The sequence below is a fragment of the Amblyraja radiata genome, chromosome 2 (assembly GCF_010909765.2).
Source record: "Amblyraja radiata isolate CabotCenter1 chromosome 2, sAmbRad1.1.pri, whole genome shotgun sequence".
Lineage (NCBI taxonomy): Eukaryota > Metazoa > Chordata > Chondrichthyes > Rajiformes > Rajidae > Amblyraja > Amblyraja radiata.
Window position 1 is genome coordinate 145197537 of NC_045957.1, and position 26139 is coordinate 145223675.

General features: G+C 44.4%; 1 protein-coding gene across 1 annotated transcript in view; it reads right to left on the reverse strand.

Annotated features, from left to right (window-relative positions):
• The window catches only part of LOC116985514 (small nuclear ribonucleoprotein-associated protein B-like), a 65307-nt gene that overhangs the window by 6299 nt on the left and 32869 nt on the right, over positions 1-26139 (reverse strand). Inside the window, exons 3-5 of the mRNA XM_033040280.1 lie at positions 16086-16264; positions 8812-8923; positions 3415-3555 (exon numbers count right to left, since the gene is read on the reverse strand). Coding sequence (XP_032896171.1) covers positions 3415-3555; positions 8812-8923; positions 16086-16264 — 432 coding nt within the window. The remainder of the gene's footprint in view (positions 1-3414; positions 3556-8811; positions 8924-16085; positions 16265-26139) is intronic.

The window sequence follows — 26139 nt, forward strand, 5'->3', positions numbered from 1 at the left end:
CGGCACAAATATTAAATTGTTCCCAGAAGACAGGCTTTTAGACAGAGACTGTACACTGCCATTCACAATCGTAAATAATTAAAGAGTTTCAATCAATGGGTTCCTTCCAAAGTCATTGCTACAATGTGTGCCATTTATACATAGGGTTGATTCACAAACAGCAATAAGATAATGGCATTGTTGAATGAGCAATAGTGATACTAGTGACAACTTCCCCACTCTCCAAAATAGTAGCATGAAAACTTCCCATCCAAATACGATAGGTGCCAGATTGGGGTCTCAATTTAGCATTTTATCCGAAAACCTTGTGTCCTCAAGCAATCACCAAATCCACCCTTGGTTTTCAACAACAAAATTCAATAGACTTCTGACTTTGAGACAAAGACTTGAACCACAGCTGACATAACACACCAAAACCTCTACTTCCTAAGAAGGCTGAGGAAGTTCGGCATGTCCATAACAACCCTCTCACCAACTTCTACGGATGTGCCGTACATATCTGGATACACCAGGATACATCACATGTTGGTTTGGGAACAGCTCCATCCAAGATCGCAAGTAATAGCAGAGAATTGCGGATGCAGCCCAGACCATCACACAAACCAACCTCTCTTCCATTTACTCCCTTCATACGTCACGCTGCCTTGGCAAGGACAGCAGCATAATCAAGGATAAGTCGCACCATGGCCATTTCCTCTTCTCCCCTCTCCTAGCGACAGGTTCTTCCCATAGAAACATAGAAAAAGGTGCAGGAGTAGGCCATTCGGCCCTTCGAGCCAACACCGACATTCAATATGATCATGGCTGACCATCTAAAATCAGTACCCCGTTCCTGCTTTTTCCCCATATCCCTCAATTCCGTTAGCCCCAAGAGCTAAATCTAACTCTCTCATGGAAACATCCAGTAAATTGGCCTCCACTGCCTTCTGTGGCAGAGAATTCCACAGATTCACAACTCTCTAGGTGAAAAAGTTTTTCCTCATCTCAGTCCTAAATGGCCTACCCTTTATTCTTAATCTGTGACACACTTTTAAAGAATTTTACACATCTCTGTAAGATATCCTCTCATCCTTCTGAAATTCCAGTGTATACAAGCCCAGTCAACCCATTCTTTCATCACCCATTCTTTCATCACATGTCAGTCCCACCATCCCGGGAATTAACATGGTGAATCCTGGGAATTAACCCAGCGGTTATCAGGCAACTGAACCATCCTAACATAACCAGAGATCAGTCCTGAACTACTATCTACCTTTGGGGATCCTTGGACTATCTTTGATGAGACATTACTGGCTTTACCTTGCACAAAATGTTATTCCCTTATCATATTTAGAAGGATGAGAGGGTACATTTAAAATTATAAAATAACTGGATGAGCTAGATGCAGGAATAATGTTCCCAATGTTGGGGGAGTCCTGAACCAGGAGGCACAGTCTAAGAATAAAGGGGAGGCCTTTTAAAAATGAGAGATTTCACCAAGAGAGTTGTGAATTTATGGAATTCTCTGCCACAGAGGGCAGTAGAGGCCAATTCACTGGATGAATTTAAAAGAGAGTTAGATAGAGCTCTAGGGGGCTAGCGGAATCAAGGGACATAGGGAGAAGGCAGGAACGGGGTACTGATTGTGGATGATCACAATGAATGGCGGTGCTTGCTCGAAGGGCCAAATGGCCTCCTCCTGCACCTATTTTGGATGTTTCTATGTTTCTATCATGTATCCATACACTGTGAACGGCTCGAGGTAATCATGTATTGTCTTTCCGCTAGCTGGTTAACACGTGACAAAGGCTGTTCACTGTACCTCAGTACACGTGACCATAAATAAACTAAACTAAACATTTTCCAAATAGTCACCAGAGATGAAATCCAAATCTATACACATCTGCCATTTGATCACTATGTGTGTGCTTCAAATTAACATATCAATACACCTGTAGTATCATCTTACATATGACATACCTCATCCTGATATTTGCTGCAGTGAATACAATTATCCTGCGCTATGCTGGAGCAAGGCTCAAACCCTTACCATCTGACACAGTTGGTACAGACCAGGCATTGAAGAAGGGTCTCGACCCGAAACATCACCCATTCCTTCTCTCCAGAGATGCTGCCTGTCCCGCTGAGTTACTCCAGCTGTGTGTCTACTTTTAGCAAATTAATAGTGGGAATGTTGGATATTTATGAATGATTTTGGAGTGGGTTGCCAAGGTGTGAATTATATGTCGAGTATAGAATTAGTTCAGATGAAGAAGTGAAATTCAGTTTCAGTGTACGCAAAGGAGTTATGATTGCAGTACACAGAAAGATGTGTATGTTTACAATTGGCAATTGATTTTATGACTGCACCTTTTGGGGATCAGACAAAACTAAATTGCACCCACACTCCTGGGCTATTTTGGAAATACCCCGTCTGACATGTAATAAGTAGAGCAAAATTGGTAACATTATATTCAAAAGAACAATATACCACATGCCAATGCAAAATACTGCAACTGATAGATACTTTGATTAGATTGATTACCGAACTGAAGCTTTGGCTCCAGAACTTGTGGGTCACAAATTCTCATGGTGCAATCCTCATTTTCACACAAAAGGCAGTGGGGTGTATTGATTGAGGATGTAGCTGAGGCAGGGGCTATTGCAACTTTTAAGGAACAATTAGACAGATACATGGATAAGAAAGGTTTAGAGGAATATGGGCCAAACACAGACAGGTTGAATTAGTGTGGCTGGAACATGTTGGTCGGTGTGGGGAAGTTGGACCGAGGGATTTGTTTCCACACTCTATGATTCTCTGAGCAACCTGCACCTATCTGGGTGGTGAACACAAGCAAGTTCAGGACTTTGACACATGCAGAGAAGTCTCCAAGCTGCTGACAGATATCGGTCACTCTGCTCTCCATGAAATCCAGCAGTGGAGGATATAATTCCTGAAACTTCTTCTGTTTTTGAATTCAGTGGCTGGTTAGAACTTGCAACAGATCCATGAACTCAGTCACCATCTGACTAGTTGATCAAATTAGAGAATCAGCATCTCATATTTAATTTGGGCAGCATACAGCCTAGTGGTACGAATATTGATTTCACTCTATTCACGTAGCCCTGGCATTCTCCCTCTCTCTCTCCCTCTCTACCCCTCCCCCACCCATTTTGACCCTACAAACGGATTACAATGGCCCGTTTCCTTTATCACCATTACTTTTTTGCATATCTTTCATTGTTCTTTATTTCTCCACATCACCATCTATATCTCTCGTTTCCCTTATCCGCAACCACTGAAGGCTTCTTGACCCGAAACGTCACCCATTCCTTCTCTCCAGGGATGCTGCCTGTCCCGCTGAGTTACTCTAGCTTTTTGTGTCTATCTTTGGACGAATATGTAATACGGTTATGGTCACGATTTACTCTTACCTCTTGTGAAGGACCGCCAACCCCCCTTACTGGTCCAGCTAGACCTGTAGGTATCTGGATCATTGATATACCGACAGGTATTCCTTGCAATGCTGCTCTGCCAACACCAGGACCACGAACTGCAACTTTGGACATGCCAACCTGCGAATAAGCATTGAAAACAAAGATCACATATATAGACCTGTGAATTAGCAAAACTTCCAAACATTTCACCAGAGTATTACTAACTGAAATTTCAGTGACAGAGCTGCCAACTCTCACGCACTGAGCGTGAGACTCACGTATTTCGCCCAATTCTCACGCTCTGTTGTGAGAGATTCTGTGATCAACAAGAATTTCAAAACTAATACCAACTGCTTGTGTGCGCGCATCTGTTGACAAGATAGCAGGGGTGGGGCTGGGAGGGGGTGGGGCTGGGAGGGGGGGGGGGTTGGGAGGGGCCCCACTTTTTTGGCTAGACATGTTTCAATATCTCCGCTGCTGTGCTCTGAGCAACCTGGTCGTGGGTGTTGGAGAGCCGGGGCGGAGGGAGGGATGGAAGCAGAAGCAGCGGTGGGGGCAGATGCGGACGGGGAACCATGGATGGCGAGTGTTTGCCGGGCTGGCAAGTTGCTCGCTGCAGCTTCGGCCATGCAGCAGCCTCAGTGTAAGAGTCCTGGGCCATTGGAAGCGTCGGAAGCGTTGCGCCACTGCCGTGAGAGTCTCTGTGCTGGATTTGCCCTGGTGACTGGCATGGACCAGGCTGTGGCTCAGTGCATCCTGGAGGACAACCAGTGGCTGCTGGAAGTAGGTACCGAGCACTGGGTAGAAGCGGTGGAAGATAGTGGCCTTCAAATGGGGGTGGTTGGAGAAAGCATCCTGCTTGCCTGCTAGATTTTCACTTACTGTAATGGCAGGAAAATGTTTCCGATGTTGGGGGCATTCAGAACCATGGGTCACAGTTTAAGAATAAAGGGGGGGCCAGTTAGGACTGAGATGAGAACAAACTTTCTTCACCCAGAGAGTTGTAAATCTGTGGAATTCTCTGCCACAGAAGGCAGTGGAGGCCAATTCACTGGATGTTTTCAAGAGAGAGTTACATTTAGCTCTTGGGGCAAACGAAATCAAGGGATATGGGGGGAAAAAAAAAAAAGGAAAGAGGAACTGAATTTAGATGAACAGCAATGATCATATTGAATGGCAGTGCTGGCCCTATTCCTGCACCTATTTTCTATGTTTCTATGCTTGAGTATATGGCCACTTGATTTTGAAGCATTCTTGCATGGTGGAGGTATAACGTAGTCATAGAGTGATACAGTGTGAAAATAGGTCCTTCGGCCAAACTTGAACACACCTGCCAACATGTCCCAGCTACACTACCTGCTTTTGGTCCATATCCCTCTAAAACTGTCCTAACCATGTATCAGTCAACTGCTTCTTATATGTTGGGATAGTCCCTGCCTCAACTACCTCCTCTGGCAGCTTGTTCCATACACCCACCACCATTTGTGTGGAAAAAGTTACCTCTTAAAAATCAAACAAAAAACATTGAATTTATGCTTCTACAATGCACTAAAACATGATTTTAATACATCAAATTTCAAAAAGTCCCTACCACGGGAGGGGGTGCAACCCCTCCCACCCCTAACCATATAACCATATAACAATTACAGCACGGAAACAGGCCATCTCGGCCCTTCTAGTCCGTGCCGAACACGTATTCTCCCCTAGTCCCATATACCTGCGCTCAGACCATAACCCTCCATTCCTTTCCCGTCCATACAACTATCCAATTTACTTTTAAATGATAAAAACAAACCTGCCTCCACCACCTTCCCTGGAAGCTCATTCCACACAGCCACCACTCTCTGAGTAAAGAAGTTCCCCTCATGTTACCCCTTAACTTCTGTCCCTTAATTCTCAAGTCATGTCCCCTTGTTTGAATCTTCCCTACTCTGTGGGAAAAGCTTATCCACGTCAACTCTGTCTATCCCTCTCATCATTTTAAAGACCTCTATCAAGTCCCCCCTTAACCGTCTGCTCTCCAAAGAATAAAGCCCGGTCACTCCACTCCTTTACCGGGTACCCCCCCCCACTTTCAAAAACGCTCCGCGGCCCCTGGTTCAGACAGAGAGCACTACCAGATGTGAGCGTGCAACTGAGGTCAGTTGTCCGTGATGTCCGATCCCAATGCTCAGCACTTCGTGTTTCGGAGTTGGCTAATGTTATTTATTTGTAATTAGCCTGATTTGTAATTAGTTGACAAAACCTTAAATTATAAATCTATAATATCCAAGGGGATGGGATAAGTGTAATATTAAAATGACTTGCAAGGTGTCAGGATGTCTGTCACAACATACAGCCCCGGTAACCCATTATTTCCTTCAGTGAAATATTGGGAAGGTAGCACTATTGTCATTTGCCACTCAACTATAACGTTTGTTTTCCTCACTGACTATTTCTAACTGCCCCCCCCACCCCCCCCCCCCCAAATTTCTTTGACGTGTTGAATAGAAATGTCCCCAATCTCATTGTTTTATTAATTGAGCACACAGATGAACATCCTCAAGGAGGGTAATCAGATGGAAACTGATTCAGATGCGATGTTTAAGAGCTTGTTCAAAGAAGGGCATCTTTAAGGGAGTGACAGATACTTGCAGGGGAATGTATGAGGAGGTTATTATTTGGCTTTAGTTTTAGCTTGAACCAGGACATCTGAAGATTAAAAGTTTAATATAGTAATTGTGCTGAAACTGACTCCGACCAACCACGTAATGAATATCATCCATTCCAGAGGTTTTATTTTTCTGATGCCATTTAAATTTCACTTGGATTTCAATCACTTCAGTGTAAAAGTAATTGGGAATAGGGAGCACTGCAACAAAAAATTTCCCTCGGTACATATTAACTGAAACATAATAATGTATGCATGCTGGTAGGTGCAATCAAAACAAATATACTTTTATCATTGTTGTGTTATGAATACCACAGAAAATATGATGTACTCTCAAGATCACATTAAATAGAATATTATTGCTTTAATATATATATATTGTTATTGGACTTTACATTTTGGAAAAGTCCCAACTGAGACAGAGTAAGACAGCAAAATACTGAAAATATTAGGGGTGAAAATGACTTCAGGAGTTTTGTTAGGAAAATGAAGGAAATTGTAACAGAATACTATACAGCTGAGCGAGTATAATTTTATGGATGAGAAATTGTGTTCAACCAATTGATGACTTCTTTGACAAAGTAACTGGCATGTTAGATAACAAGGAAGCCACTGGATGTAGCAGATTTTGTTATACAAAATTTGGTTCGTGAAGTGCCCATAAATGATTACCGCATTAAATAAGCACCTGTGGACTCGAACGCAATAGGTTAAGTCCAGGGGGCCAGATATATTGTTAGTGCAGAGGGGCTAGGAGCAAGGCCAAGTGTGCATCCAGAGTCAAGGTCTGGAATAGTACTAGGTGTGCAGTCAAAGCTGGGACAATGGGAATGTTCAGCACTGGGAACCTAAGCAGGTAAGCAGCTATGATCAGGGTTGAATAGGGGGCCATGTGTAAGGCTGGACTTGGGGTCAGGAATGAGAGAAGGTATGTAACTGGAGTCAGGGTCAGGAGTAGTACCAGGTGTGCAGTGAGACCCAGGTTGGTCAACATGGGCCAAGTGCTTTATTATAATCTGATTTCCATACATGCATACACTGAGATCATTTATGTGCTACACCTGTTGATCAGAGCCTGACTCTACTGTGGAATGTATTTAGGAATGTAATTTAGCCTAATCTTATTCATAGCTAATCCAATTTAAAGCATAAATATTGCATTCAAGTGCAAGTTAAAAGACTCGCTACAGTATAGAAACATAGAAAATAGGTGCAGGAGTAGGCCATTCGGCCCTTCGAGCCTGCACCGCCATTCAATATGATCATGGCTGATCATCCAACTCAGTATCCCGTACCTGCCTTCTCTCCATACCCTCTGATCCCCTTAGCCACAAGGGCCACATCTTAAATATAGCCAATGAACTGGCCTCGACTACCCTCTATGGCAGGGAGTTCCAGAGATTCACCACTCTCTGTGTGAAAAAAGTTCTTCTCATCTCGGTTTTAAAGGATTTCCCCCTTATCCTTAAGCTGTGACCCCTTGTCCTGGACTTCCCCAACATCGGGAGCAATCTTCCTGCATCTAGCCTGTCCAACCTCTTAAGAATTTTGTAAGTTTCTATAAGATCCCCTCTCAATCTCCTAAATTCTAGAGAGTATAAACCAAGTCTATCCAGTCTTTCTTCATAAGACAGTCCTGACATCCCAGGAATCAGTCTGGTGAACCTTCTCTGCACTCCCTCTATGGCAATAATGTCCTTCCTCAGATTTGGAGACCAAAACTGTACACAATACTCCAGGTGTGGTCTCACCAAGACCCTGTACAACTGCAGTAGAACCTCCCTGCTCCTATACTCAAATCCTTTTGCTATGAAAGCTAACATACCATTCGCTTTCTTCACTGCCTGCTGCACCTGCATGCCCACTTTCAATGACTGGTGTACCATGACACCCAGGTCTCGCTGCATCTCCCCTTTTCCTAGTCGGCCACCATTTAGATAATAGTCTGCTTTCCTGTTTTTGCCACCAAAATGGATAACCTCACATTTATCCACATTATACTGCATCTGCCAAACATTTGCCCACTCACCCAGCCTATCCAAGTCACCTTGCAGTCTCCTAGCTGCACCAAGGTTTACACCAAGTTACTCCAGCACATTTTGTCTGTCTTTGGCATAAATCAGCATCTGCGTTTCTACGAGTCATCAAGGGGAATTATCAATAATTTGGCCAGAGATTAATTAAGAAACAAAGAGGTAGAATTACAGATAACGTTGGGAAAGGAATTTATAGATATTACAATCATGACAATTGAATGACATTACAAATAAGTGAGTGAATGAAAGAGTCCCAACTCGAAACATTACTTATTCATGATCTGCAGAGATGCTGCCTGACCCACTGAGTTACACCAGCACTTTCTATCTTCCCCAGTAAAAATTAAGGCCTGATTGATGGTTGTCATTGGATCAAATATGACATCATGATTATGAAAAACCAGTATAATTTCAGTTGGATGCAAAAGATTGGAATGATGCACGTGGACTAGGATTGGATTTCATGCTGAGGACCAATGGCTTGCATCGTCCAAAACATCTATTACACTACCAAGGTTTCAACCAAGGTCTTGTTTCACACAGAAAACTCACTGACATCTATTTCTTTGCTAATTATATCATTCAGGTTATTTAAAGAAAAAACAACTAGGAAAAAACACCCATTTATAGAAAAAGCTTCTAGGTTTTTTTTCTTGCAAAAGATCTAATTGAAGGGATTGAAAAAAAAAACCTATAAACTACACTTACCTCTCTCACAGGAGGCCCTTCCACAGTCATTGTTACAAGTGTCTCTCCTCGAAGCAACACAAGTCCAAGCGACCTTCTTTCTTCCCGTTCTCCCTTCTTGGAATTCTTTGATCTACACCAATCCAGTCATTAGATAGGAAGAAAAATGCAATAACAAAATTTAATTCACAACCTTTAAATTAAGGAGCATTTAATTGTACACACACGCAAAAAATCCAATGTTTGATATTAAGTAGCTGAAAAGGAATTACATGGAGAATATATTCTTAACTCACACACTTCTTTACTTTTAATGTGGAAGTAAAGCCCTTCAATAAGATTGAAGATAGAAACAAAATGCTGGAGTAACTCAGCGGGCCAGGCAGCATCTCTGGAGGGAAGGAATGGGTGACGTTTCGGGTCGAGACCCCTCTTTGTGGACGACTTGATTAGCCATCAGCAGTGGGTTTATTTTATTTGCACAAGGAGTGTCACTGTCAAAGGCTGTGATCACAATTCTAAAGTTATATAATGTTTGGGACAAAGACCCATCATTTATTTATTTGCCTCTGTACTTCACAATTTTAAATTTGTAATAGAAAAAAGAAAATCACATGTGGTTAAAGTGCAGTGTCAGATTTTAATAAAGATCATTTTTATACATTTTGGTTTCACCATGTAGGAATTACAGCAGTGTTTATACATAGTCCCTCCAATTAGTGGCAGGACTGGCAATTCAATGTTCCAGGGCACAGGAGCTTCAGGAGAGACAGAGGTGAGGGGGAAAAGGGGAGCTGGGGGTTGCATTGTTGGTTAAGGAGAATGTCGCGGCTGTGTTCAGAGGTGACATTACGGATAGTTCGTGTGGAGCTGAGGAACAAGAAAGGAATGATCACATTTTTGGGGGTGAACTACAGACCCCCGAATAGTCAACGGGAATTAGAAGAACAAATGTGCCAGGAGATTGCAGACAGCTGTAGGTCAAACAAGGTTGTTGTAGTAGGGGATTTTAACTTTCCCAATATAGACTGGGAAAAACATGGCATGAAGGGTTCAGATGGGGTGCAATTCCTCAAAAGTATTCAGGAGAGTTTTCTTAAACAGGATGTGGAGGCTCCCACATGTGAGAGGGCAACGCTGGATCTAGTATTGGGAAATTGGGAAGGACAAGTTATTGAAGTGTGTGTGGAGGAGCCTTTTGGGACCAGAGACCACAGTTTGATTAGGTTTAAGATAGTTATGGATAGGGATGGAGAGGGTCCATGCGTTAAAATGCTCAACTGGGGTAAGGCTAAATTTGAGGGTACGAGAGAAGGTCTTGCTCTATTTGACTGGAGCAGATTTGAGAGGAAAGGAACATCGGCCAATTGGGATGTTTTTAAAAGTGTACTGAAGAAAGCTTAGGATGTGTACGTCCCCGTTAGAGTGAAGGGCAAAGCAGGCACACATAAGGAAGCTTGGCTGATGAGGGAAATTGAGACTTTGGTCAAAAACAAGAAGGATACATGGATAGGTATAGACAGTTGGGATCAAGTGCATCCCAACTCCTTGCAGGAGTTTCGGCAACTAAGGAGGAAACTAAAAAAGGAAATCAGAAGGGGAAAAAGGGGCCAGGAGATAGCTCTGGGGGTAGAATTAAGGACAATCCCAAAAGATGTTATAAATACATCACTGGGAAAAGGGTAACTAGAGAGAGAATGGGACCTCTCAGCAATCAAAGCGGTCACCTCTGTGTGGAGCCACAGGAGATGGGCAAGGTCCTAAATGAATATTTCTCCTCTGTATTTACCGAGGAGAAAGACAGTAGGATAGAAGAAATTGGAGCAGTCCTGGAAGTGTCTTGAGAGCAGTCAGGGTTACGGTCGATGAAGTACGTGCCGACTAAAATTATAAAATGGACTATATATAAAAAATATGGACTATAAAAAAAATATATATATATATATATATTAAAATGTCCATTTATATATAAAAAATATATATAAAATGTCCATTGTATATATATAAAAAAATATATATATATATATATATATTTTTTTTTTTAATATATAAAAAATATATATATAAAATGGACATTTTTAATATATATATATATTAAAAAAATATCAATTTTATATATATATATAAATATAAATATAAATATAAATATATATAACGTATATAAAATGGTCATAAATAGTAAAGGCGCAGGAGAATTATGCTTCTCTAAGAGATCGATCTCCTAGGGAGGCTTAATTCTCCCGTGCCTTTCATCCGCAGTACATTTAAAATGCGGAAGTGTGTGCCACTCACGTGCCGTCGGCGATATTTCCAATGGGAACGGCCCGTAAAGGCTGCTGAAATTCTGCCTTTAACCGTGGACTGGTGCTTCAAATTGCTGACATTTATCCCCAAGGGTTAAAGGATACAGTTGATGCTGGGTTTGGGTATCCCTCTGTGGTAATTCGATATCCTACTGTTGGATCTTTGGCACAAAAGGGCACTAGGTGCTGGAGTAACTCAGCAGGTTAGGCAGAATTGCTGGAGAACATGGGTAGGTGACATTTTGGTTTGGGACCCCTTCCGACCTGAACATTACCTGTTCATGATCTCCAGAGATGTTGTCTGACCTGCTGAGTTACTTCAGCGCCTAGTGTCCTTTAGTATCAACCAATATCTGCAGTTCATTGTTTCTGCATTAATAATAATAATAATAATGGATGGGATTTATATAGCGCCTTTCTAATACTCAAGGCGCTTTACATCGCATTATTCATTCACTCCTCAGTCACACTCGGTGGTGGTAAGCTACTTCTGTAGCCACAGCTGCCCTGGGGCAGACTGACGGAAGCGTGGCTGCCAATCTGACCACCACCAATCACTCACACACATTCACACACATTCACACACAGGCAAAGGTGGGTGAAGTGTCTTGCCCAAGGACACAACGACAGTATGCACTCCAAGCGGGATTCGAACCGGCTACCTTCCGGTTGCCAGCCGAACACTTAGCCCATTGTGCCATCTGTCGTCCCGATAGGCCAGTGAGTTGTAGTTGGTAAGTTACTGGGGAGTATTCTGATGGATGGGATATACAGGCATTTGGACGGGCAATGGCTGATAATAGAAAATAGGTGCAGGAGTAGGCCATTCAGCCCTTCGAGCCAGCACCACCATTCACTGTGATCATGGCAGATCATCCACAATCAGCACCCCATTCCTACCTTCCCTCCATATCCCTTAACTCCGCTAACCATAAGAGCTTTATCTAACTTTCTCTTGAAAGCATCAAGAGAACCAGCCTCCACCACCCTCTGAGGCAGAGAATTCCACAGACTAACAACTGTGTGTGAAAAAGTTTTTCCTCATCTCTGTTCTTCATGGCTTACCACTTATTCTTAAACTTATGGCCCCTGGTTCTGGACTCCCCCAACATTGGAAACATATTTCCTGCCTCTAGTGTGCCCAAACCCTTAATAATCTTATATGTTTCAATAAGATGCCCTCTCATCCTTCTAAATTCCAGAGTGTACAAGCCCAGCTGTTCCAATCTATCAACATATGACAGTCCCGGGAATTAACCTCGTGATTAGGCATAATCGGTGTAGTTTTGTACGAGGGAGGTCGTGCCTCATTAATCCGATTGATTTTTGAACACATGACCAAAAAAGTTGATGAGGGCAGACCTGTAGATGTTGTGTACATGGACGTCAGTAAGGCGTTCGACAAGGTTCCGCATGGTAGGCTGTTCTGGAAGGTTAGATCACATGGGATCCAAGGAGAGATAACTGAATGGATAGCAAATTGGCTCCATGGAAGGAAGCAGAGGGTGATGGTGGAAGGTTGTTTCTCAGACTGGAAGCCTGTGACTAGTGGTGTGCCTAAGGGTTCGGTGCTGGGCCCGTTACTGTTTGTCATCTACATCAATGATTTGGATGAGAACATACAGGGCAAGATTAGCAAGTTTGCTGATGATACAAAAGTGAGTGGTTTTGCAGATAGTGAAGATGGTTGTGAAAGATTGCAGCAGGATCTGGATCGATTGGCCAGGTGGGCGGAGAAATTGTTGATGGAATTTAATACAGAGAATTGCGAGGTGTTGCATTTTTTGATATCGAACAAGGGCAGGACCTACACAGTGAATGGTCGGCCTCTGGGAAGTATTGTAGAGCAGAGGGATCTAGGAGTACAGGTGCATGGTTCCTTGAAGTTCGAGTCACAGATAGATAATGTGGTCAAAGAGGCTTTTGGCACATTGGCCATCAGTCAGAGTATTGAGTATAGAAGTTGGGAGGTCATGTTACAGTTGTATATGACATTGGTGAGACTGCATTTAGAATAGTATGTTCAGTTCTGGGCACCATGTTATAGGAAAGATATTGTCAAGCTTGAAAGGGTTCAGAAAAGATTAACGAGGATGTTGCCAGGATTAGAGGGTGTGAGCTATAGGGAGATGTTGAGTCGGCTGGGTCTCAATTCCATGGAGCGCAGGAGGATGAGGGGTGATCTTATAAAGATATACAAAATCATGAGAGGAATAGATCGGGTAGATGCACAGAGTCTTTTGCCCCGAATAGGAGAATCGAGGACTAGAGGACATAGGTTCCAGGTGAAGGGGAAAAGATTTAACAGGAATCCGAGGGGTAACCTTTTCACACAAAGGGTGGTGGGTGTATGGAACAAGCTGCCAGAGGATGTAGTTGTGGCTGGGACTATCACATTGTTTAAGAAACAGTTAGACAGGTACATGGATAGAACAGGTTTGGAGTGATATGGACCAAGTCCAGGCAAGTGGGACTAGTGTAACTGGGACATTGTTGGCCGGTGTGGGAGAGTTGGACGGAAGGGCTGTTTCCACTCTAATAGCAGATACCAGCTGGCGGGCTTTGATTGCCACACGTGTCGAGACAACTGGACAATTATTATATTGCATCTGGATAACCAGGGTCTGATTAGGAACAGTCAACATGGATTTGTGCCTGGAAGGTCGTGTTTGACTAATCTTCTTGAATTTTTTGAAGAGGCTACTAGGGAAATTGACGAGGGTAAAGCAGTGGATGTTGTCTATATGGACTTTAGTAAGGCATTTGACAAGGTTCCTCATGGAAGGTTGGTTAAGAAGGTTAAACTGTTGGATATAAATGCAGGAATAGCAAGATGGATTCAGCAGTGGCTGAATGGGAGAAGCCAGAGGGTAATGGTGGATGGCTGTTTGTCGGGTTGGAGGCAGGTGACTAGTGGGGTGCCTCAGGGATCTGTTGGGTCCTTTGTTGTTTGTCATGTACATCAATGATCTGGATGAAGGGGTGGTAAATTGGATTAGTAAATATGCAGATGATACCAAGATAGGGGGTGTTGTGGATAATGAAGAGGATTTCCAAAGTCTACAGAGTGATTTAGGCCATTTGGAAAAATGGGCTGAAAGATGGCAGATGGAGTTTAATGCTGATAAATGTGAGGTGTTACACCTTGGCAGGACAAATCAAAATAGGACGTACATGATAAATGGTAGGGAATTGAAGAATACAGTTGAACAGAGGGATCTGGGAATAACCGTGCATAGTTCCTTGAAGGTGGAATCTCATATAGATAGGGTGGTAAAGAAAGCTTTTGGTATGCTAGCCTTTATAAATCAGAGCATTGAGTATAGAAGCTGGGATGTAATGTTAAAATTGTACAAGGCATTGGTGAGACCAAATCTGGAGTATGGTGTACAATTTTGGTCGCCCAATTATAGGAAGGATGTCAACAAAATAGAGAGAGTACAGAGGAGATTTACTAGAATGTTGCCTGGGTTTCAACAACTAAGTTACAGAGATAGGTTGAAAAAGTTAGGTCTTTATTCTCTGGAGCGCAGAAGGTTAAGGGGGGACGATAGAGGTCTTTAAAATGATGAGAGGGATAGACAGAGTTGATGTGATCAAGCTTTTCCCTTTGAGAATAGGGAAGATTCAAACAAGAGGACATGACTTCAGAATTAAGGGACAGAAGTTTAGGGGTAACATGAGGGGGAACTTCTTTACTCAGAGAGTGGTAGCGGTGTGGAATGAGCTTCCAGTGGAAGTGGTGGCGGCAGGTTCGTTGGTATCATTTAAAAATAAATTGGATAGGCATATGGATGAGAAGGGAATGGAGGGTTATGGTACGAGCGCAGGCAGGTGGGACTAAGGGTAAAAAGTTGTTCGGCACGGACTTGTAGGGCCGAGATGGCCTGTTTCCGTGCTGTAATTGTTATATGGTTATATTGTCAACAAATGCTAAGACCGTCTTTTGGGTTTAGCATGCAACAAAGGTAACGTTACTGAAGGTGTGAATGGAAAGCCTGGGAAAACCGGGATTATAATGGGACCGACGATATGTTAAGTGATAAGATACTGACAGGGCTCTGCTAACCACGTATTACAAAGGTAAGCAGCAAAGTACAATGGCAAGGAAAGTGACCACTATTTGGCAGTTGAAAAAGGAAGACAGAAGAGATTCTGGCAACCAACAGAAAATGCGGCCACTGTTCGACAGATGAGGTTGAAACAGAGGTGCACTTCCTCCTAAAATGCAAAAAAATTGATAAAAGAAGGAAAACATACTTTGACAAACTCAGTGTGGCAACCCCTGATTTTAAAGAACTAGATGATACATCAAAACTAAGAATAATCCTTGGCGAAGGAAATACGGCACATCTTGGTGCACAATCAATCAATCAATCAACCTTTATTGTCATCTTGCAAGCAACAGACAATAAAGGTTGATTAATACGTAACACATGCCATATCCTGAGCGGTGAATGACCAACATGCACATATGTACGCACACACTTATTGACATTAACTGACACCAAGAAATTAATATTGAATTGCTAAACTTGCTATTGTGTTGTACTGCTTACAGCTGCAATAACATGTAGCAATCAATAAAGGGCTATAGGCCTATTGCGAGTTTATGTACAGGAACATATCTATCCATGCACTGTATACTTGTATTTATACTTATGCATTTTAATATGTATGTCAGGTTTTATACTTTGGCAATATAACGATGTATTTTTTTATCATGCCAATAAAGTTTTTAAATTGAAATTGAATTGAATTGAATTTGGAAATGAATATGTTAATGTATTAATAAACACCTCCACCAGTTTTGGGACATCCACAAATCCCACCTATTCCTGTGACATGATAAAATCCAGCGATATCCACAGAAGTGGCGGTGGTTTCATGAACAGGATAATGAAAGTCAATTTACAAGCGACAGAGACCAAGGTCAAAACATAAACCTATTTTTTTCAAATTGTGAATTTGCACAATTGTAAGCATACATACTTCAACGTCCTGAATTCATCACAGTCACAAAGAATCAAGTTCATATGCCGGTCGAAAGCTTTTAAAGTTCCAATGAAAACACGGCTGTCCTGAAGAACACAGCGCATTCTGTGATCCATAAAACGCACCAATTTAGCACTTCTCCCAATAGGCTGAAAATAAGAGGAAACTATTATAGACTAATACAGCACAGGAACATGTCTATGCTGACCAAGTTGTTTAATCAAACTAATCCCATTTGTCTATGTTGGGCCCATATCCCCCCCACCCCCACACACACAAATCTTTACTTATCCATGTACTATCGAAGAGTACTTTAAATATTGCAGTTGCATCCACTGCTAACATTTCCTCTGGCAGCTCTTTCCATATATGCAACCACCCTCTATGTGAAGAAATTACCTTCCGGTACCTCTCAAATCTTTTCCCTCTCACCTAAAATATATGCCATCTAGTTTAGCCATGGGTTAAATAATGTGGCTAATCACCTACCTATGCCTCTGCCGATTTTATACACATCAGCCTTCGATGCTTCAACACAAAAGCCCTGGCCAAATCATCCCCTCTTTAGAATTCCCTCCCCTCCAAGGATTCATCCAACTTCCCTCTATGGATTCCTAAATGTGCTCCAAATCCTTGTGGAGTGGCCCCTCATTCCAAATCCTTTACATTTTATTCCTTAAAAATGTTCCATTGCATTTGTACAGAATTGTATCATTCTATCGGAAAGACCTGTAGATGTAATAACATATTTAACCCAAGAACTAGTCCAATTCAGTCGCCGTCGTTCCTGAGAATGTGGCTTTAAATCAGCAATATCCACAGTGCCACCGAGAGAGATTCTCCAGCACCTTGTCAACCTCTCACTCTCAGTCCACCCACCCACCCAGCACACGCATTTTCCCGGGGCTGCGCTGTCTCGCTGCCCGGGAAATGCGCGCAAATGTGGTCGTGAACCGCGGGATCACTCCTCTCACCATCGTGGAACAGCCGCTGCGACTCTCCCCTGTACACACACTGCCGACGAGACGAGACGAGACTGGACAGGTGGGTGGGGTGGCGTGAGGACAGACACGAGTTAATCACAGCCCAGCATTGCTCCAGGTGCAGTCGGGGGTGGCCCTCTAGTCCAGTTAACACCAATTTTAAGTGAACCATCAGCTGACAAATTTTGACTGGGGCCATGCATGTTAAAGTTTCTTTTAATATGAAACATTCAAACAAAGTGCTCAATTGTGTGTTTTAAAAACATCACCCAACCAGCAGTAAATTCGGGGAAAAACATCCCAGCAGTGAATGGGAAATATTGCTGTGTCTGGGACCTTCAAGTTAGAAGTCTTCATTCAACATTGAGCTTTTCTAGTTCTGATCAACATCATCATTGGCATTTGCCTCCTGTAAGCAATTTTTGCATTCCATGCCCTGCAAAAACATGTCCTTACATAGAAACATAAAAACATAGACAATAGGTGCAGGAGGAGGCCATTCGGCCCTTCGAGCCTGCACCGCCATTCAATATGATCATGGCTGATCATCCAACTCAGTATCCTGTACCTGCCGTCTCACCATACCCTCTGATCCCTTTAGTCACAAGGGACACATCTAACTCCCTCTTAAATATAGCCAATGAACTGGCCTCAACTACCTTCTGTGGCAGAGAATTCCAGAGATTCACCTGTGTGAAAAATGTTTTCCTCATCTCGGTCCTAAAAGATTTCCCCCTTATCCTTAAACTGTGACCCCTTGTTCTGGACTTCCCCAACATCGGGAACAATCTTCCTGCATCTAGCCTGTCCTACCCCTTAAGAATTTTGTAAGTTTCTATAAGATCCCCCCTCAATCTTCTAAATTCTAGCGAGTACAAACCGAGTCTATCCAGTCTTTCTTCATATGAAAGTCCTGACATCCCAGTAATCAGTCTGGTGAACCTTCTCTGCACTCCCTCTATGGCAATAATGTCCTTCCTCAGATTAGGAGACTAAAACTGTACGCAATACTCCAGGTGTGGTCTCACCAAGACCCTGTACAACTGCAGTAAAGCCTCCCTGCTCCTATACTCAAATCCTTTTGCTATGAATGCTAACATACCATTCGCCTTCTTCACTGCCTACTGCACCTGCATGCCTACTTTTAATGACTGGTGTACCATGACACCCAGGTCTCGTTGCATCTCCCCCTTTCCTAATCGGCCGCCATTCAGATAATAGTCTACTTTCCTGTTTTTGCCACCAAAGTGGATAACCTCATATTTATCCACATTATACTGCATTTATCCACATTATACTGATTTTTGAAGCAGGCAGGGACCACGGACTTGTCCAGGGAGAGGTTGAATAATGTAGTGAGCACCGGAGCTAGCTGCGTAGCACAGGACTTGAGTACTCGCCCCGGGATGCCATCGGGGCCTGCAGCTTTCCTTGTGTTCACCCGTGTCAGAGGTAAGTGACTTAAACAAAAAAGTTTCCCCCTATTCCCCCTCCTCCCCCAACATAAACTAACCAAGAAACATTGAAACATACATTTAAGACATACTTAAAATAATAAAAACAGAGAAGGGACTCTGCGTCTGGTGTTTTAATAGTACCCGACTGACCTACCCAACCATGGTTCTAGGTGGTACTGGGAATGAGATTAGAACCATGCAGAACCATCCAAAACAGACGGCCAGAGCAATGGACATGATCACAGCGGACCACAGACAATCAACCTAAAGACAATGTCTAAAATACATAAACTAATGGGAGATGTGTTGCAACCATAATACATCATCCAGCCTGTTTGGAAGCTTTGTTAACCTACAGGGGCTTAGTATTAGTGACATCAACTGTGCCAGAAGTGGCCCATCTACTTACCTATGGCAAGAGAACGGAACAACAGCTTATGAGGGACACTTTTATGGGAATTCCCCAAAGACCAGGTATTCCCAAATATGGGACATCAGCATCGTCTTAACGTTGTTAAAGAACTGGGCTCCAGCCACAGCGCTGTCATTACAGTTTTTGACATTTTACAAAACTGTCATGCTGATGGCTTAGGTCACGGCACTAAGGACTCAGTCCCTACCAAATTAAGGCTGGATACCTTGACCAGTTCACCTGGCAACTTACACTTCTATATTCAGGAATTAGGGAACTAAACAGACAGGGGTCAGCAGGCCTTAAAATAACATTTTTTTTAGAGCCTACCCTACAGACGATTGACTGTGTTGTGAGACATCTACAAATATACATGGAACAAACCCAGACCATCAGTGGCACAGAAGAGGAACTTCTCATCAACGACAGACAGTCTCATTAAAGAATAACAGGCCAGGCCAGCTAAATGGCTAACATAGTATTGACAAAAGTTGGTGTAAACACTAACTGGGTCAAAATCTCACTCCACCAGGCTGCAGCAACGTCGGCAGCATTTAAATTGGAGGTTCCTATGGATAAAATCCTCAGGGCTGCAGGATGGCTATCGGAAAGAACATTCTAAAGATTATAACTAACCAGTAATGGAAACTGGAATTTTTCAGAAACATTGTTAAGTTCCATAATTTACCCCAAAAAACAGGGGCTATCAATTATTATTAACTTTATGGTTATTTATATATATCATATTGATGTTCAATATGTTATCACTATTCTCCCCAAAATCAAGGCAGACGTGATGATGGACTCGTTCCACGGCTTGAATCACAGAGCTTTGAAATCTTCATGTAGTCACTCACGTGACTCCGAAGTAAAATAGTAAGATTAAACGAGAACTTACCAGTTCGAAGTTTGATCTGTATTTTATGAGGAGTAACGTTGAGGGAATACATGCCCTCCGCTACCACCCTTGATCATAAACACAACTGGTATCTTTTCTCTAATCTTACTATGCTTAAGTCATTACAGGTATCTGTGATTCACTCCGCTGCTTTGAAGAATGACACATGTGCGTACTGGCGGGTTCTTCATGTATTCCCTCAACGTTACTCCTCATAAAATACAGATCAAACTTCGAACTGGTAAGTTCTCGTTTAATCTTACTATTAAACTCTGTATTCAGAATGAGCTATTTCCTACAGCAGCTGCAGTTAAATGGAATTCGAATAAGACAAAAGGAGGAATCTTCGGTTAGAAACATAGAAACATAGAAAATAGGTGCAGGAGGAGGCCATTCGGCCCTTCGAGCCAGCACCGCCATTCATTGTCATCATGGCTGATCGTCCCCTATCAATAACCCATGCCTGCCTTCTCCCTATATCCCTTGACTGCACTAGCCCCTAGAGCTCTATCTAACTCTCTCTTAAATCCATCCAATGATTTGGCCTCCACTGCCCTCTGTGGCAGGGAATTCCATAAATTCACAACTCTCTGGGTGAAAACGTTTTTTCTCACCTCAGTCACCATGGCCTTCCCTTTATTCTAAGACTGTGGCCCCTGGTTCTGGACTCGCCCAACATTGGGAACATTTTCCCTGCATCTAGCTTGTCCAGTCCTTTTATAATTTTATATGTTTCTATAAGATATCCCCTCATCCTTTTAAACTCCAGTGAATACAAGCCTAGTCTTTTCAATCTTTCCTCATATGACAGTCCCGCCATCCCAGGGATCAATCTTGGGAACCTACGCTGCACTGCCTCAATCACAAGGATGTCCTTCCTCAAATTAGAAGACCAAAACTGTACGCTATATTCCAGATGTGGTCTCACCAGAGCCCTATACAACTGCAGAAGAACCTCTCTACTCCTATACTGAAATCCTCTTGTTACGAAGGCCAACATTCCATTAGCTTTCTTCACTGCCTGCTGTACCTGCACACCAACTTTCAGTGACCAGTGTACAAGGACGCCCAGGTCTCACTGTACCTCCCCCTTACCTAACATAACCTAACCCCATTGAGATAATAATCTGGCCCCTTGTTTTTGCCACCAAAGTGGATAACCACACGTTTTTCTATATTATACTGCATCTGCCCACTCACTCAACCTGTCCAGGTCACCCGGCAACATCCTAACATCCTCTTCACAGTTCACACTGCTACCCAGCTTTGTGTCTCCCGCAAACTTGCTAGTGTTGCTCCTAATTCCCTCTTCCAAATCATTAATATATATGGTAAACAGTTGTGGCCCCAACACCGAGCCTTGCGGCACTCCACTCGCCACTGCCTGCCATTCTGAAAAGGACCCGTTCACTCCTACTCTTTGCTTCCGGTCTGCCAACCAATTTTCTATCCACGTCAACATCCTATCCCTAATACCATGTGCTCTAATTTTAGTCACCAGTCTCCCGTGCGGGACCTTATCAAAGGCTTTCTGAAAGTCTAGATACACTACATCCACTGGCTCCCTTCATCCATTTTACTTGTCACATTCTCAAAAAATTCTAGAAGATTAGTCAAGCATGATTTTCCTTTCATAAATCCATGTTGACTTGGACTAATCCTATTACTGCTATCCAAATGCCCCATTATTACCTCTTTAATAATTGACTCCAGCATCTTTCCAACCACCGAAGTCAGGCTAACGTCTGTAATTCCCTGTTTTCTCTCTTGCTCCTTACTTGAAAAGTGGCATAACATTAGCTATCCTCCAATCCACAGGAATTGATCCTGAATTTATTGAACATTGGAAAATGATCACTAATGCGTCCACTATTTCTAGAGCCACCTCCCTGAGGACCCTGGGATGCAGACCATCAGGCCCAAGGGATTTATCATCCTTCAGTCCCATTAGTCTACCCAATACTATTTCTCGCCTAATGAAAATTAATTTCAGTTCCTCTACCCCCTTAGATCCTCTGTCCTCCAGTATATCTGGGAGATTGTTTGTATCTTCCTTAGTGAAGACAGATCCGAAGTACCTGTTCAACTCTTCTGCCATTTCCTTGTTCCCCATAATAATTTCACCCGTGTCTGCCTTCAATGGACCCACATTTGACTTTGTTACTCTTTTTCCCTTAACATATCTAAAGAAGCTTTTACTGGAAGCTTTTCCATTATCTCTGGAACTCTCTGCCACAGAAGGTAGTTGAAGCCAGTTCATTGGCTATATTTAAGAGGGAGTTAGATGTGGCCCTTGTGGCTAAAGGGATCGGGGGGTATGGAGAGAAGGCAGGGACAGGATACTGAGTTGGATGATCAGGCATGATCATATTGAATGGCGGTGCTGGCTCGAAGGGCCGAATGGCCTACTCCTGCACCTATTTTCTATGTTTCTATGTTTACTGTCCTTCTTTATATTCCTGGCCAGCTTCCCCCCGTACTTCATCTTTTCAGCCCGTATTGTTTTTGCCACCAAAACGTTTGCCACCCAATGGGTGGGCGGCGCGACCGACGTCGCAGCGGCCTCTGCAGTCTGTCTGTGTTTTTTTGTTGTTCTTTTTGTCCCGTTGAGGGTATAGTTTGTAGTGGGCTTTTAAATGTGTATGTGTGGGGGGCGGGGGGGAACTTTTAAATCTCTTTCCTGTATGGGGACCCGACCTTTTTCTCTGTCGGGTCTCCGTTGTCGTTGGGGCCTAGCACCGTGGAGCGGCCTCCAACGGAACGACCTGGGGGCTCAAGTCACGGAGCCGGCGGAGCTGCGGACCTACCATCGTGGAGCTGGCCGGCTTCGGAGCAAGGAGAGCTCGGAGCGTGGAGAGCTGCTGTGGCGCGCGGCTGCGACCCGACTCCGGTGGATGGTGACACAGGGAGCTCGCGGGTCCCTGGTGGGAGACCGCTTTGCGGGGCAGCGACGACTTCTCCCGCTCGAATTGCGGGGTTGAGAGTGACCTGGAGCGGGGCCTTACATCGCCCGGCGCGGCTTTAAATGGCCGCGGACTTGCTAGCGCCCGCCGGGGGCTTTGACTTTGACATCGGGAGAGGAATGGAGAGCAGGGGAGAGACAAGACTTTGCCTTCCATCACAGTGAGGAGGAGATTCAATGTGATGGATGTTTGTGTAAATTGTGTTGGTGTGTGTCTTGGTTCTTTTCTTGTATGGCTGCAGAAACCAAATTTCGTTTGAACCTCATGTGAGGTTCAAATGACAAATAAATGGTATTGTATTGTATTGCCTGTTTTGTTTCCTTCTGTTGTCCTATGAAAGTTTCCTAATCCTCTGGCTTCCGGCTACTCTTTGCTGTGTTATACATCTTTTCTTTTAGTTTTATTCTATCCCTAACTTCTCTTGTCAGCCACGGTTGCCTCCTACTCCCCTTAGAATCTTTCTTCCTTTTTGGTATAAAAATGATCCGGATTTTGCCGAGAAATTCCTGCCATTGGTGTTCCACCGTCATTCCTGCTAGGATCCCTTTCCAGTCTACCTTGGCCAGCTCCTCTCTCATGCCTTCATAATCCCCTTTGTTCAACTGCATCACTGACACTTCCGATTTAAGCTTCTCCTTCTCAAATTGCAGATTAAAACTAATCATATTATGATCACTACATCCAAGCAGTTCCTTTACCTCGAGTTCTCTTAAAGCTGAGTCTCACGTTGCGAGTTGACACAAGAGGTACCCCGAGTGAAAGACTCATGGTTGTGTACGAGATTGCAAGTGTATGATTCAGAGTTTAACCGAGTTCCCACGGGTATGACAAGTTTGCCGTTTACTTGTCATTTCTGCGATGTTCCAAGTTCGTCTCCCGAGTTACTCTTGAGCCAATCCTGATTGAAGGTTTGTTTTAATAAGCAACAGTGTTATGTTTTAATAAGCAACAGTGTTAAAGAAGACCTTTCCATCCTGTGGCTTTGTTTTAAAGATAGAATTCAGCGCGGCCGCATCTATTGATGTGACCTACAAAGGGAAAATGCGCGCCATCCAGTGCCAGAGCAGTTATACTTATGATTTGTTTGAAACACAGGTTTGATATGTTTTTATTGAATTTACTGCCATGTCTACACACTGCGGGGAGACGGGAGATTAAATCTTTGAATGTGGACGGATGTGCACATCAGATTGTTGTGAGATGGAGCTCAGGGTTCGCCTCCTGAGCTGCTTTAGTGCCCAGGCGTGAGTTGAGGTGGAGAGAGGTTGGGGGGGGGAGTGTCATTAATCTGTCTGGGGTGACATGGCTCTTGGGTTAGGCTGGGATCATTCTCTGCGGGATGATCTTAGTGCGGGAGACATGTGTAGGAGAGGTGTACTGACTGTGTGGGCAGACACTTTGGAAGTGATTGCCCACCAGTCTCAAAAGCCGCTGTGTCTCCCTGTCCCTGGGATAGCAGGGGGCGATCAAACAGCAGAATACCCCCCTCCCCCTCCACGCCAACATGAAGGGCAACGATCCCAAGGCTTTAGCGTCAGGAACAGCGGGCAGGCAACAATCACCTGCCATAAAGCGAGAGAGATCATGCACTGTTGTAGGTCTCCTTTGCACGTCGGTGTTTCTGTCTTTCTCCACTCATTGTTGGCCCTATCTGTCAACACCCCCACCTACACCCCTCTGCTTCCCGGCTATGTGTGTGACCCCTTCCCTCCCCGCTCCAGCTCCCCGCCCATTGCACCGGTGCGGGGGCTTTGCACTGTCTTCACGTCGGCGATGCCAACAGGTCCGTGCCAGTTTCCCAGGGGGTCGGGACGGGAGTGGAGTTGGGAGGGAAAGGTGGTGGTGGGTGCGTTAGGTGAGCAGGAGAGTGGGGTTGTTTGCAGTTGCAGAGGGAGGGGGCAAGTGCGGTACAGTTCCCAGTCTCAGCTCCAGTCCAGGGGGGTGGCCGGAGACGTCAGGACAAACGGGACACCGACCCCCAGGCCCATTGCAAGCACGGAGAACCCAGAGACCCACAGCCAACAGCAACTCCAGCCCAGCCCCGCTCCAACTCCAGAGGAACCCGCTCCCCGATTGGCCGCTACGGCGACAAGTGGCAGTTCGCCCAAGTGGCAGCCCGAGCTGCGCCCCCTCATCCGCAACCCCAAGAACAAGACGTACCTTGCACACCATCAGCTTCTGCCTCTACGGGGAGCGGGTTCCTCTGGAGTTGGAGCGGGGCTGGGTTGGAGTTGATGCTGGCTGTGGGTCTCTGGGTTCTCCGTGCTTGCAGTGGGCCTGGTGGGCCTGGGGGTCGGTGTCCCGTTGGTCCTGACGTCTCCGGCCACCACCCTGGACTGGAGCTGAGACTGGGAACTGTACCGCCCTTGACCCCTCCCTCTGCAACTGCAAACAACCCCACTCTCCTGCTCACCTAGCCCCCCCCCCCCCCCCCCCCCCCCCCCACCTTTCCCTCCCAACTCCAGTCCCGTCCCGACCCCCTGGGAAACTGAAGGGAGCGACTGCCCCGGGGCGACTGGCACTGACCTGCTGGCATCGCCGACGTGAAGACAGTGCAAAGCCCCCGCACCGGTGCAATGGGCGGGGAGCTGGAGAGGGGAGGGAAGGGGTCACACACATGACCGGGAAGCAGAGGGGTGTAGGTGGGGGTGGTGACAGATAGGGCCAACAATGAGTGGAGAAAGACAGAAACACGGACGTGCAAAGGAGACCTACAACAGTGCATGATCTCTCTCGCGTTATGGCAGGTGATTGTCGCTGGGAAACTGAATGGAGCGACAATCTGCTGCTGCCTGCCCGCTGAGTTAAAGAGTTCCCACAGTAGACTCACGATACACTAATGTAAACGCACGGGCCACTACGTTCTTATAACGAGTTAAAATGTTTCAATTCTTAACCACAAGAGTAAAATTGACTCGTGGAATATTTTAAACATGTTTGATTTTTTGCAAGAGTTGACAAGTTTCACGAGTACCTGCCGTTAGTGCCACGAGTCTCTAAGTTGCGTCCACGAGTTCAGTACGTTAATCGTACGTTATTACCACGAGTTTTAACTCGGGGTACCTCTTGTGTCAACTCGCAACGTGAGACTCAGCTATTATCAAGATGTTTGAGAAAATCCTCGCAGGCATGCTGAATGTTAACAGGTAGCTAAGAAGGTAAATACACTGTGCTTTTCCTGGTCACTGCATCAGTGTGAAGAGACCAGGTTAAGGGGCTGTCCCACTGTACGAGCTAATTCAAGACTTCTCCCGAGTTAAAAAAAAAATCAAACTCGTGTTAACCACGTAGAATGTTCGTAGCGGTCACGTCGGAGCTCGGGACGTCTCTTAACGGCT